At 38.0% G+C, this 15,401-nt stretch overlaps 1 protein-coding gene across 1 annotated transcript in view; it reads right to left on the bottom strand.

The window, feature by feature from the left end:
* Positions 1-14,328, bottom strand: part of LOC145772185 (galectin-9-like) — a 24,257-nt gene extending 9,929 nt beyond the window's left edge. The window contains exon 1 of the mRNA XM_082584033.1: positions 14,221-14,328. Coding sequence (XP_082440159.1) covers positions 14,221-14,247 — 27 coding nt within the window. The 5' untranslated portion in view covers positions 14,248-14,328. The remainder of the gene's footprint in view (positions 1-14,220) is intronic.
* Positions 14,329-15,401: the final 1,073 nt, after the last annotated feature.

Raw genomic sequence — 15,401 nt, 5'->3', positions numbered from 1 at the left:
TTAACGTTCGCGTTTTGTCGCTTCTACCTTTGCTATGTTGACGTGTATTGTTTTTCATATGATGGTCAGAAATAAAAACAACTGAACTGACATGACGAATTTTAATTTAATAGTTCAAACATTTTCTTTTTATTCCTTTCTGCACGATTTCAACGTTTAGCGACGTTAAAACGATGTAAAAACGGCAATTATAATTAGGCTACGGTACCCGATAATTTCCTTTCAAAAATTTCAAAAACTCGCCGAATAGGGCTCTCGCCGAAAAGGGCTCTCGCCGAATAGGGAACTCGCCGAATCGGACTAGTCGAATCGGACTCGCCGAATAGTAGCAGACCCAACATTTCAAAGTTTAAATCGCGGCTATACGTGAATCGGTGGCATTTAATAAACTATACAGGCCTTAATATATCGTGCAAAGTTTGCATTTGAAGGCTGACTTGTTAGTTAGCCGCTGGTCTTGAGTTGTAGTTGACAAACATAGTCTTTGAATATATTTTATGTAGGCCTATTTCATGAAAGTTAAAACCAAAGTTTTCCAGTGAATGAAGCACTGAGCCTATTTTTGTTCTGGTTTTTCATAACTACCGTTTTGAAGAAATATAAAGTAACTTAGGCTACATGTAGGCCAACCGGTAGTCAAAACGCCATCAACCTTCAGTGAGTAGGCTATCACAGTCTCACACGAGGGGAAGGCTTTAGCTTTTACGAAAGTTGAACCATAGGCATACGAAGCCGAGCAACGTTATCAAGTTTAACATATTAAAGATTATTATATTTACAAAAAACACAAAACTACGCAACAATTAAATATCGAACGTTTTCGACATCACAAGATGTCCTCTTCAGGAATAATATACATACAACTTAACTACATCTATGTCACAATCAAGGTGCAACTGCCTCGCGATGGCTTGCTTTGTATCTTCAACGAATGTGCTATTTTCATTATGGAATTCTGGTGCGTTGTGTTATTATCGGTTATGACCTGAAGTAACCTCTGATTGAGAAATTTGTATTATGTAACGTATTTCTAGAATCATCTGTAAGCATGCAAATCTAGAAGGTTCTGTTGTTTTTCATGATTTCTGAGCGTCGTTTGTCATGACGTCATAAGGTTGTTTATCAGTAAATGTCCGATTGCGAAATCGTTATTATGTAAGAATCTTCTTGCGGACGTGACCTTCTAGAGACTTCTGTTGTTTACCTTTTAAATGCTACGTGACCGAACGATGGTTCTTTATGATGTAACCTTCTCGAAGTTACTGGACTGAACAGCCAACTATAAATAGTGGTGTAGTTTGTGTAATGTTTATTCTGAGATTTCTGAGATTCCGAGATTATTATTATGGTGATTATTATGATGATTATTATTGAGTTGGTTATGAGAGTTGTGCTATGAGTTGTGGATTGGTAGTTGATGCAGAAATTAGAGTTATTTGAGAAGCCGTTCGTTAAAGTTCTTCAAGAAGTCAGATTATCATTTCGCTAGTAGAATTATTCGACGTTTAATTGACTGCTTTTCGGTTGACCCATTAAAACTACGTCATTGAATCTTTCCAAGTCTTTTTCCTGGTAAGAGATAGAAAGAAATCGTGACATTCTGGGGGCTCGTCCGGGATAAACCGAAAAAATTAACCGAAAAACCGAAGAATACCGAAGATTTATTGAAAGAATAATAAATTAATGTCAAGATGGCGGATACTGTCAAACATGAGATGATTGAAGACTTAGGGAGCATGGCTGAACGAATGGGGCTGACTGGTAATGAGAAGTCTCAGTTTGTGATGGAAGAGTATCACAAGATAATGGACCAAAAAGCTCAGCGAGAAGCTGACGAAAGAGAAGATAGAAGAGCTGCTCGTGAAATAAGGAAAGCAGAACTTGAAGCTGAGGAAAAGCGAGCACAACTTGAAGCTGAAGAAAAACAAGCTCAACGAGAAGCTGAAGAGAAACAAGCGCAGCGCGAAGCTGAAGCTGAAGAAAAACAAGCTCAACGAGAAGCTGAAGAGAAACAAGCGCAGCGCGAAGCTGAAGCTGAAGAAAAACAAGCTCAACGAGAAGCTGAAGAGAAACAAGCGCAGCGCGAAGCAGAAGCTGAAGAAAGAAGAGCGCAATATGAATTGGAAAAGTTAAAACTTGAATTAGAAAGACAAAAGCTGGACATTGGTGAGCGATCTAATTCTAGTAATGATAATGCTCGAGATGTTATTGTGGCGCAAGTTAGACGTCCAGATTTGCCATCATTTGTTGAAGAAAAAGATGAGTTGGATAGTTATCTGTTAAGATTTGAAAGATATGCTACAATAGCCAAATTGGAGAAGTCGACGTGGGCTACCCAGCTAAGCATGTTATTATCGGGACAAGCTCTTGATGTATATTCAAGACTTTCGCAAGAAGAAGCCATGAACTACGACAGATTGAAGTTAGCTCTGTTAAAGCGATACAATTTTACCGAGCATGGATACCGTCAAAGATTCCGTGAGGCAAAGCCTGAAAAACACGAAAGCCCAGGTCAATTTATTGAACGTTTAAGAAACCTTTTGTTAAAATGGTTTGAACTTTCGGGGGCCGAACAATCATTGGACGGATTGGCAAACCTTATAGTTAAGGAACAATTCACAGATTCATGTTCAAAAGATCTGTCTGTTTATTTAATGGAGAGAAGTCCAAAGAATCTAGAAGAAATAGCCAGTGTGGCAAAACAGTACTTAGTTGCTCATGATGAAAAGTTGTCGAGTGAAGAAACGTTGTCATGCGATAATGACGAAGAGCAAACAAATAATTTTAAAGGAGGTGCGGTTCCAAGAGAAGTACGTTGTTTTAATTGTAATGGCTTAGGTCATAAGTCTGTTAACTGCCGGAAGAAGACTAACAGAAATCATCAGGAATCGAGGAAGTGGTGCAATCGTTGCAATAGGCAAGGACACGAAGCGAAGGAATGCAAGGACAAGTCGTTTTCCTTACCTAATCAGTCTGGAAAAGATAAAGACACGGACGTTTATCGATGCGGTTGTGCGTTAATGATTCCTGAACCCACGCTTGACGAGGAGAATCCGGATGAAGATGTTTGCGGAAAAATAATACCTGAAGATCACCTGCCAGTAGTGGATGGAAAAGTTGGAGACAAAAAGGTAAAAGTTTTACGTGATTCTGGTTCTACTGGTATAATAGTGAGGAGAGATTTGGTTAAAGACAGTCAATTAACGGGAAAAACTGGCCATGTGACAAAGATAGATACCACTTCAATCCAAGGACCGTTAGCGATGATATATATCGAAACTCCGTATTGTAGTGGGACTGTGAAAGCGTTATGTTTACAAAACTCTTTAGTTGATCTGATAATCGGAAATGTTTTTGAGAGAGATTCTGAAGTTACTTGTTATTCTTGTGGCAAGAATGGTCACTTTGCTCGAGATTGTTCTGTAGATAATCAGCAACGATCTCATGATGACGGATATTACGAGCGCGAAGAACCGAGGAGAAGAGGCAGGCGACGACCATTTGGAGTTTGCTATAGATGCGGTAGACGCGGACACTTCGCCAGGGAGTGCGTTGCTGACGGCGGACATTCGGAAAACAGACGTTGCCGTGACAACCACTGCTACCGATGTGGGGAGATTGGACACATAGCCAGGAGCTGCCCTTTTGATGAAAAGGCTTGCTACAATTGTCGTAAAGAAGGTCATCTCGCCAAGGACTGTCCGGAGAGGAGATGTTTCCGATGTAGGAAGATGGGTCATCTCGCTCGCCGATGCACTGAAGATGTTGAGGACGTTGGAGACTTTCGCAGAAAACGTGACTATTGTTTTGAGAAAAGCTATCGTTGGTAGATCATGCAACGATAGACTTATGAGAACTGATTATTGAGTAATTAATTGTTTTATGGTGTGTTTTGTATTGATTGTGTTGTTATATTGTTTGCAACAATATTCTAAGGGGGGGCGTATGTCACAATCAAGGTGCAACTGCCTCGCGATGGCTTGCTTTGTATCTTCAACGAATGTGCTATTTTCATTATGGAATTCTGGTGCGTTGTGTTATTATCGGTTATGACCTGAAGTAACCTCTGATTGAGAAATTTGTATTATGTAACGTATTTCTAGAATCATCTGTAAGCATGCAAATCTAGAAGGTTCTGTTGTTTTTCATGATTTCTGAGCGTCGTTTGTCATGACGTCATAAGGTTGTTTATCAGTAAATGTCCGATTGCGAAATCGTTATTATGTAAGAATCTTCTTGCGGACGTGACCTTCTAGAGACTTCTGTTGTTTACCTTTTAAATGCTACGTGACCGAACGATGGTTCTTTATGATGTAACCTTCTCGAAGTTACTGGACTGAACAGCCAACTATAAATAGTGGTGTAGTTTGTGTAATGTTTATTCTGAGATTTCTGAGATTCCGAGATTATTATTATGGTGATTATTATGATGATTATTATTGAGTTGGTTATGAGAGTTGTGCTATGAGTTGTGGATTGGTAGTTGATGCAGAAATTAGAGTTATTTGAGAAGCCGTTCGTTAAAGTTCTTCAAGAAGTCAGATTATCATTTCGCTAGTAGAATTATTCGACGTTTAATTGACTGCTTTTCGGTTGACCCATTAAAACTACGTCATTGAATCTTTCCAAGTCTTTTTCCTGGTAAGAGATAGAAAGAAATCGTGAATAAAATACAATGGTTAACTAAATCTATAAACAGGAAAATACAAAAACTGCACAGTACTTCTGACTAGCTCAAACTCAACGATAGGCTCCACGAGAATCAAAGGTAACTGCATCAAAAGGTGTTATCCAAACAGTGTATAATAGGGTGTTTCATTTTTTCACCATTTTTGAAATTCAAAATGCCTGGGGTCCCATCTGGTGGTATTTGGGGAAAAAAGTTTACACCCCAAATTTTTTTCAATTATGACGTCATATTGAGGTGGTCCACGAGGTTTGAAATTTTTGGGCCTCAAAATCTCGAAATTTGGCCGTATCTCCGGAACCGCTCATCATAGATCGACAAAATTAATATCAAAATGCGCAGAAGGGTCGGTTTCCTATACCTGATGTAGAGAATATTAAGGTCTATCTGCTTCAGAAAAAAAGTTATTACAAAAAATCTGATTTTCGGTGTATTTTCTCCTGATGAACAGAGATCAGGTGATCAAGATAAAAGTTTTTCTGTATTTTTGCACTCTGAGAAGCTGTTATTGCGGAATAATAGTTGGTGTTAAGGTTTCAGTACTGGGCTTGCCTAGTCTTGCTATCTGGTTAAGCAAAGCCTCATGTTGCATTGCTCCGGGACTCTTCTTGGCACCGTCCACAAAAGAAATGACATGGGAAAGATATATTTCGTTTATGTAGAACATGCATTAAAGGGTATGAATATCATGACCAACTTCATTATTAAAATAATTGACCAGTCGAGTATTGACTCCGGACTTTTTTCCGTGTTGAGAGCAGTCGTATCAGCCATGACTGAATATACTTGGGATAGGTGAACTCTGCAAGCCTCCTGGATGATGGTGCCAAAAATCAGTTCTGCAGTGACCAACACACTTTTAGGAAAAGATTTAACAGCAAGCACACTTTCGTGCTTCATGCCATTATCATCAACAAGTTGGCCCAAGAAAACGTATCGATCTATTTTATCGACAACGCGCCCATCATAACATAACTGCATGGCAGAAGCTGAGTTGAGAAGGTTCTCACTTTCCATCAGAGATTTTTCTCTCGTTTTTTTGTCGTTGGCGGTATACTGTCGAAGGTGATGCAGCATTGCAGCTACTTGATCTTTTCCAAGAACCGACCTCATAAGATCTGACTGCTGGGGTACCGAAGTCATCCTACGATCAGCAAGTACACAACTTCTATCATTTATGGAAAAATAATATACTTTCTTGTACACTTTTCCCCAAACAGCTGGTTTCAGAGGCTCGTATTCCTTATCATCTTCCCAATTCATGTCACCATCAGAGTCGCTTTCGCTACTGTGTAGACATCTAGCTACTTCATTTCTTTTTCTCTGTTTCAAACATAGTAGTGCCGATGCTTTGGCAGATTGTATGCTAGAAGTGCTAGGTTTCTCTGTTTGCTAAGCACTGGAAGACCAGCTTTGTTCCATATGCCAACTACATCTTTCAGCAGTTCATCTTTTACATTTTGGAAATGAGGTATTTTCTTAAAAAACTCAGGATTAGTTTCGGCTACTTTCTTCCTCAAGTAAAAATAGTGACTGACTATGTCTGAATTCAGGGGAAGCACATTTATCTCCAATACCTTGAAGTTTTGCATCAACTTACTAATACCTGACCTTAATGCCATAATGACACTTAATCTAAAGCAGGTGAGCAGCATAGCCTACCTCTTCCTCAACAGTTACATTAATATTATAATAGTACTGTAATACCGGTACCTTCAAATTACCATTTCATCTCTTGCAAAACGAACAAGGACTATTATTACGCAATAGCAGCTACCAAGATAGAAAAATACAGAAAAACTTTTATCTTGATCACCTGATCTCTGTTCATCAGGAGAAAATACACCGAAAATCAGATTTTTTGAAATAACTTTTTTTTTGAAGCAGATAGACCTTAATATTCTTTACATCAGGTATAGGAAACCGACCCTTCTGCGCATTTTGATACTAATTTTGTCGATCTATGATGAGCGGTTCCGGAGATACGGCCAAATTTCGAGATTTTGAAGCCCAAAAATTTCAAACCTCGTGGACCACCTCAATATGACGTCATAATTGAAAAAAATTTGGGGTGTAAACTTTTTACCCCAAATACCACCAGATGGGACCCCAGGCATTTTGAATTTCAAAAATGGTGAAAAAATGAAACACCCTAGTGTATAACCCATTTTGATGCAGTTACCTTGTATAACCTTTTGTATTGTATAACACCTTGACTCGTCAGCATGCGCGTTCAGTCAGTGTGAAGTCATTTTGATGTAGCCTAATGTTGTAAGCAGTTTCAGAAATATTTTGTTGTGTTCGAAAACATATTTTGTAACATATAGTCAACAAAACAATAGGGTTTTGTGTTGCTGCTAATGTTAGGACAAGCCTCATAAAATGATACGGTTTGAATATTTCCAAATTAAACTTAGCCTACGTGTACTTTGTTTAGGGGTCTGTTACTATTCGGCGAGTCCGATTCGACTAGTCCGATTCGGCGAGTTCCCTATTCGGCGAGTTTTTGAAATTTTTGAAAGGAAATTATCGGGTACCGTAGCCTAATTATAATTGCCGTTTTTACATCGTTTTAACGTCGCTAAACGTTGAAATCGTGCAGAAAGGAATAAAAAGATAATGTTTGAACTATTAAATTAAAATTCGTCATGTCAGTTCAGTTGTTTTTATTTCTGACCATCATATCAAAAACAATACACGTCAACATAGCAAAGGTAGAAGCGACAAAACGCGAACGTTAAAACGTGCTTGAATTCGTCATGTCCGTTCAGTTGTTTTTCTTTCTGATCATGATATCAAAAACAATACACGTCAACATAGCAAAGGTGTAGAAAAAGGTAGAAGCGACAAAACGCGAACGTTAAAACGTGCTTGTGACCGAAGTAAGTTATTGAGCTGAAAGAAATTTGGCACGGTCGCAACACTTTCAGAAAAATTTAAGATATGAAGGAAAAATAAAACAAAGAAAATGTTACAAAAAAAATAGATCATGTTTATGTCTATAAGTTAGTACTTTTGAATAGTTAAAATGATTAGTTTGGACCAACAAATGTATGGCCTACAGCTTGGATTGAAAGGAAATTATCGGGTACCGTAGCCTAGTTATCCCGACCAGCAAAAAAATGTTCCAAGAACACAGTTCATTTTTACATTGTAGTAACAGAATGAAAAGGCTAAACAAATGTGTGGCCTATCGTGTTAACGTCGCTAAACGTTGAAATCGTGTAGAAAAGGGAGCTTTTGCTGACTAGGATACTTTGAAACTGAGAAACATTCACAGAAGCCCTGCGATTTGTTCCAAGAACCCATTTAGCATAATATTTCATTTGTACATTGATTCAACGTCTGAATACATTATCTTATAAATGCAACGTATCGTAGGGCTTCTGTGAATGTTTCTCAGTTTCAAAGTATCCTAGTCAGCAAAAGCTCCCTTTTCTACACGATTTCAACGTTTAGCGACGTTGAATGTTTACCCGATAATTTCCTTTCAATCTAAGCTGTAGGAGTGTAGGTCACACATTTGTTGATCCAAACTAATCATTTTAACCATAGGCGCCTAAGCCGTGGTGGCCAGGCCCCCACGCATATTTCCGCGTGGGAGCAACTTTTCATGCGGCATTGATACATAAAACAATAGATGAACTAGCGATCGGCAGCAGGGAAACATTTTTAAATGCAAACCGCAACAGCTTCGCAGTAATCACTAGAACGAGTAGCGATGCTACAATCCCACCCCAGACAAAAAAATCTGTCATTTTACGTTGATTTAACGTCTGCAGACGTTGAATCAATGTAAAAATGACTGATTATGCTGCCTGTGACATAGCAAAAATCTACCATTTTGCGTCGATTCAATGTCATCAGATGTTGAATGCACCCAAAAACAACATAATTTGCTACGTTGACGCAGCGTGCGTTTAACTTAATGCGCTTGCAAACAGCCTCGTTGTCGCTTTCGAAAGTCGAAACCTCTGCAGAGAATTGTCGCGGCAGTGAATCGGTTGCTGTGAAAATGAACTTGAAGTCTCGGCCCGAGGTTACCACTAACCAACGTAACAAGGGCTGGTACAAACCGCACTGCCCACAGTCGCACAAGCGGCATAATCAACACAACAACGGCCTCGCGCAAACTGCATGGCGCACACACGTCCGTTGCCATAGAAACCCGATCAAAGGCGGGGGAATATGCGCATGTTTTGTTTCATCTGCAACACGAAAACGGGCGTATTACAGCGAAATGAAACTTGAAAGCTGGTCAGTAGGGTGATGACTAAATTTTTTTTTGAGGAAATCGAAAACGCCTGCTATGGGAAACGATGAACTTTTTTATGTGTACCAAGAATGTGAAATTTTTTTTTGAAAATTTTTCAAAAACCTCCCCCACCAATTGATATTTCTGACGTCACTTGGGTACATTTTTCTCCTTTTTTACTCCTCATGCATTGTTTAAACTTGTTACAGACTCCTTACCATACTAAAAAGGTGGCCCACAGTATGGTGCAGATTTAAAAAAAAAAATTGTCGAAAAAAGTCAAGGGGGTCCAGAGATTTTACCCTTTTTGTCATTATTTTTCGCAACAGCGCCTCTAGCGGAAAATTTTTAATTAGTGTAACTTCAAGAATTCTTAAGCGATTTCGACAAATTTTTTTGTCAGATGGTTTATTTTTGATACTGGGTGACTTGGTAGTTTGTTAGTTGTTGCATTTTTATCACTAGATGGCAGTAATTTGTTTTTTTTTGTGTAAAACTTGCAAAATCCTCAAATCGACTGCATGATACCCAAATTTATCGTATATTTCCAAGTTCTTTTGCAATGTTTCAATATAATCAGTAAAAATTACTCTACTTATTTTCCTAATGTACTACACATGACTCACAATCAGTTACTTAGTAATATGAATGGCAAATTGTATTATTGTGACAAAATCATTTAGATGCAGTACAGGTGCACAAAGTATTAATACACACAATACTTTGTCCTTAACAGCTTTACAATTTGTTGCATGCAACAAATTTCACACTCAAATATTTTTCTTTGGTGCACTTATGGAGTTCTTCAATCAGCTTAACAGCTCTTTCAGCAATCATATTCGAGCGAAGGATGTCGAGAACAGAGCAATCCTGGTTCCAATGTGTTTTCAAGCATTTCAGTGCACCGTTACACTTAACATAAAACATATTTGTTAAAGCCTAATTTACTGTTGGTATTGGTAGTCCGGTATAACCTTGAACTATTTCATAAACATTGTTTTGGCTATTCAAGAGTAGGCTACAAATTTGACGAGGATGATGCTTTTATGATATAAATAGTACCGGTACCACAAAGTTACTTCAAAATATCAGGGTTCAATAAGGTTAAACACTAGTTTTACCTACTTTGATTCCTTCAACAGCCAATAACAATTTTGGGTATGCCTCCTCTGAGTATCTTTGGTTAGAAAACCATTGCTCTTGCCATCCATTAGCAATAAAGTGACATGGGATTTCTAATTTTCCTCTCCATTGTGGGATCAAGAAGTATGCAATTAAAGTATAAATTGTTCGTGAATTCCATCTAGCATTGTGCAAAGAAGATAGTTTTCTCCATTTTATTTGAGGAAAAACATGATGCAACTGTAAAATTATGAATTTTAAATTGATTTATTAGAAATTCTTTAGTAATCTTACAGCACAGCATGTTCAAATTTTAGCTCACCTTATACAATTATAAAGAACGACGCAGCTCATATAAGAATTTAAAGTCATCTCTCCAACCAGGATTTTCATTGATGTTGACACAAACTTCTCCACTGTAATATCTCTGCAATTCTTCATATCTTTCGGAAATATTATCAATAAACTTGTAATTCAGAGTTGGTTTGGTGGAATGTTTGCTGACAAAGAAATCCAAGACATGCTTCAGAATTCTGTTCAGTATATGGTGTTGACAACCAATATATTGTGGTCGATCCAGTCCCATCTCTACCATTTTTGTTTGTAATTTCACCACTATACCATTTAGTCGACCAGTAGGTCTATTCACAGCGGTTGTGTCACAAATAATCATTTTGATACTGGACCAGGTTTCATATTCATTCAAAATTCGTTCCAATTCATTATAAATATCTTGAGCAGAACCACTTTTGCACTTAAGTATTCCAAGTTTGACCTCATTTGTTTCTCTTTGGAGGCAAACCACCTGAAACTCCTCCCCAGACAGCTTTTTTCCATCAAAGTGGACACAGTAATATTTTCCTTCTTTTAACAGCAACTTTATTTTATCATTTTTGTTGTTTCCAGCTCTTATAACACTACGTCACATGCCAGACTGCGATGGAGTAGGGAGAGTAACCACTTCTTCATTCAGAGTGGAGCACACACCCGATGCTTCGTGCGTGGACAAAGAATGGCGAACCACCATTTTTGTTGCTGACAATGTTGACGATCTCATCTTCTTTTCAAACCCACCTTCTTCTTCTTCTGATATTGTGCTCTCGAAATCACTGAAGGCCCTGTCACTTTCAGAATCGCCATCTTTGCTGGACTCATGATATGCAATCCAAAACAACCAGTTAAGCAGCCCCAACTCCAAAACCCAATAGCCTACTGGTAACTAAAAAACTAACCCGATAACTAGGCTAACTTGAATTCAATTGCATGATAGGGCCCTAAATTGCATGATATAGGCCCATTAAATAGACTAGGCTACACTTTCAAGATTTTATGTACAGTGCAACAAGCTGCTAATAATTAACAGATCAAATGATTTCAATTATTCTTTTAAATTATTAGCAACTTCCAATGCTATTAAAAACTCATGTCTGGTCTAGCTTTATAGGCTATCAGTTCAGATATAAAGCACTAGTGCCCTCTAGTGACAAAAATATATCAAAATAAAGTAACAATAAACCTCCTCAGCATTTAAAATAAGCTTATTGACAAAAAAATTTACCGAAATCGCTTAAGAATTCTTGAAGTTACACTAATTAAAAATTTTTAACCTTATTGAACCCTGAAATGTACCCAAGTGACGTCAGAAATATCAATTGGTGGGGGAGGTTTTTGAAAAATTTTCAAAAAAAAAATTTCACATTCTTGGTACACATAAAAAATTTCATCGATTCCCATAGCAGGCAAAAAAATTTTTTTTTAGTCATCACCCTACTGGTCAGCCATAAGTTGTGATATTGTAGTGAAAAGGGAGCAATGTCAAGACGAAAACTTAATCAAACGTCTCTCTGCAACTATTTTTCAAGGGCTGTATACGGATGTCAGCAACTTTTAAATTTATTAAAGGTGACGTGCTGTTGAATTGATGTAAACATGAATGATTTTGCTTTCAACAGGTATATTTTCAAGCATATGATCAAGTTAGTATTTTCATTCCATTTACAATATACCTTTTAGTAAACCTTTTCGTCTCTTGTTTCATGCTAATAAATCTAGTTCATTGCTAAACTTTATGTTGCGCTTAGCTTAAAGAGTCGCAGTCCATCAACCGCTAGCCAACGCAGATGCATAGCATGTGTTTTGGTCGAGCTTTGTTTATAATAATTAACGGTAGGTCGAACGTAGCGATAACTCAGAGTGTGGCAATAAAAGCAATCCTAGTGTGACCACATAATTACGTCATCCATCTGCGTGACATTTCGCTGAATTTACGTTGCTGCTGATGAAACACGCTTTCGCCCCCACGGCCAAAAAAATAGTTAGGCGCCTATGATTTTAACTATTCAAAAGTACTAACTTATATACATAAACATTATTTTTTTTGTAACATTGTCTTTGTTTTATTTTTCCTTTATATCTTAAATTTTTCTGAAGGTGATGCAACCTTGCCAAACTTCTTTCAACTCAATAACTTACTTCGGTCACAAGCACGTTTTAACGTTCGCGTTTTGTCGCTTCTACCTTTACTATGTTGACGTGTATTGTTTTTGATATGATGGTCAAAAATAAAAATAACTGAACTGACATGACGAATTCAAGCACGTTTTAACGTTCGCGTTTTGTCACTTCTACCTTTGCTATGTTGACGTGTATTGTTTTTGATATGATGGTCAAAAATAAAAATAACTGAACTGACATGACGAATTTTAATTTAATAGTTCAAACATTATATTTTTATTCCTTTCTGCACGATTTCAACGTTTAGCGACGTTAAAACGATGTAAAAACGGCAATTGCAATTAGGCTACAGTACCCGATAATTTCCTTTTAAAAATTTCAAAAACTCGCCGAATAGGGCACTCGCCGAATAGAGAACTCGCCGAATCGGACTAGTCGAATCGGACTCGCCGAATCGGACTCGCCGAATCGGACTCGCCGAATCGGACTCGCCGAAACGGGCCATTCCGTTGTTTAGTGTCCTACAAATGCTTAGAAATTATTCTGTTCTGTGAACTGATGTATTTTTTTCTTCATAATAAACAACTAGTTGAATAATTTCACAATGGTGAAAGGTATAATCACTTGAGAGTAATGCGACTACACCAGAAAACAATAGTCCAGACGGAGACTTCTCCGCAATAGTCGATGAAAAATTAAAAGCAATAGACACATAAGGAAATTGAACAAAAGCGTATTGTGCTGCATCATGGGGGTTTGCCAATATCCTAGCAAGCAATAATGCGACGAAAAATACTGCGAGTGATGAAATTAAATACGCACAGTAAGGAGAGTTTCGAAAAATTAATTACGCACTTAACGGGTTAAAAGAGTTAGGGTTAGGAAAAGATCGAGAAAAAAAATTAAAAAAAGCCGAAGTTGCTGATCACAGTTTCCACAAACAAACAAGCTTAAAAGATCGATAGAAAAAAATATTAGAACAAAGCCTAAGTCGCTGATCGCAGTTTTTCCGTAGTTTCCGCAAACATTTAAAATTTCCGGTAATGATCCTAAGAGTTTGCCGAAGTCGCTGATCGCAGTTTCAGCAAACATTTTAAAAGGGTTAGGGTTGAGATAAAAAAAAGAGATCGGGGTTTCCGCAAACATTTTAAAATTTCTGGTAATGATCCTGAGAGTTTTTGTTTGTTTGGAGAAACTGCGATCAGCGACTTCGGCTTTGTGCTATTTTTTCTCTCGATCTTTTCAGAGGGGAAATTTTAAAATGTTTGCGAAAACTGCAATCAGCGACTTTTTTAATTTTTTCTCTCGATCTTTTTAGGATACGAACTGTTCAGAGTACGAGCTAGGTTGCATCCTACAAAAACCGGAATGGCCGGTTTCGGCTAGTCCGATTCAGCTAGTCCGATTCGGCTGGTCCGATTCGGCTGGTCCAATTCGGCTAGTCCGATTCGGCTAGTTCCCTGTTCGGGTACAGTCTTTCTCGGCTAGTTCCCTACTCGACAAATTTTTGCAAATCCAACCATAATCCTGAACTGTAATCCACAAACCAGCCGAAAAAGACTGCAGCCGAATCGGACTAGCCGAATAGTAGCAGACACTACAAAAACAACCAGTGGTTTCAAACAGCAATATTCAGTAATAAGATCTCACACAGTATGACTGTCTTATTTTTAAAACACTTAAAATGTAATCTAAAACTTACCATTTCATTGAGGGACAGTTTATCCATTTTAGCTGTTAAATAAAACAATACCGGTACACTGTGTTGTTTTGCAATATCTAGCAGCACCTGTATTAAAGAAGTGGTTACATTCATGTAGCCATACGGTACCTGGTTTGATTTTTGAATCTTTATCCTCGGATTGACAAAGCCTGGATAGGTTATTCCTGGTAGTTTCGCATACTTGTAGGAAGGCTCTTGATGCAGGGCCAGTTACCAAGATTGACAGAATGAAGTTCCCGATTGATGAACTGTTGTTGCTGGGAAATTATTCCATCCATTACATGCCGCTGAATGGAAAGCAGTTCTTAATGTGCATTGCTCAAGCGCACACACCGAGAGTCGAACTAGCGTTGCTTGATCTGGAAGCTTCTTCGTTCCAGAAGTCACACGCTAACCAACTGAGCTATAGGGGAAGACAGACATACCTAATTTAGGGTGGCCAAAAAAAATGGAAATTTTTTATTTTTGTTTGCACACCCTCTCATTTGAGGAGGATTCATGAAAAAATGACACTGTGAAAATTTGAAGTGAATCCGACAAGAGGAAGTGCTCTCCCACCGACCTCAAAGTTTGCTTTCTTTGGCATAATTCGTCAAAATTCCTTGAATATGTGACGTAATTATTTTTTGACTTATTTACATTGCAGTTGCAGCATTTTTGTGTAAACCATTGTTTTACTCTGAATTTATGATATAATAAGTGTTTCCACATGCAGAAAAACAGAAATAATACACAAAATAGATCACATTAACAAGCGTTTGGTATGAAATAAAATGCACTAAACTTTAGCTAAAACCGCATAAAAGTACGTTCACCAGTCACGATCGCAACACTTCATGTGACAACACATTGCCCAGAAATTGCAAGAGAAATGTTTGTAAAGAGTCAAGCCATTGGTTGACTTTATTGCACTTGTTGGAAGCAGCTTTCTGTGGTGCTTGACCACTTGATAGAGGAGCTGGCGCTGTTGTTCATTTTTTGTATGGACTTCATTGAAGTCAGTAGCTAATTTGACTGCCCGCTCTGCACAATCATTGACGGCTTTGAGATGACGCCAAACTTTGCATGCTTCTTTATAATCATCACGATCACGCCATGTGTCAACAGAAGCAGTGACTCGAAAAGGTTAAGTGAACGCTATGTTACAAACTGTGCCAAAG

Source organism: Aplidium turbinatum, chromosome 6 (assembly GCF_918807975.1).
Source record: "Aplidium turbinatum chromosome 6, kaAplTurb1.1, whole genome shotgun sequence".
NCBI classification, from domain to species: domain Eukaryota; kingdom Metazoa; phylum Chordata; class Ascidiacea; order Aplousobranchia; family Polyclinidae; genus Aplidium; species Aplidium turbinatum.
The sequence above is the reverse complement of the archived record's forward strand: the minus strand, read 5'-3'. Positions and strand labels throughout refer to the sequence as shown.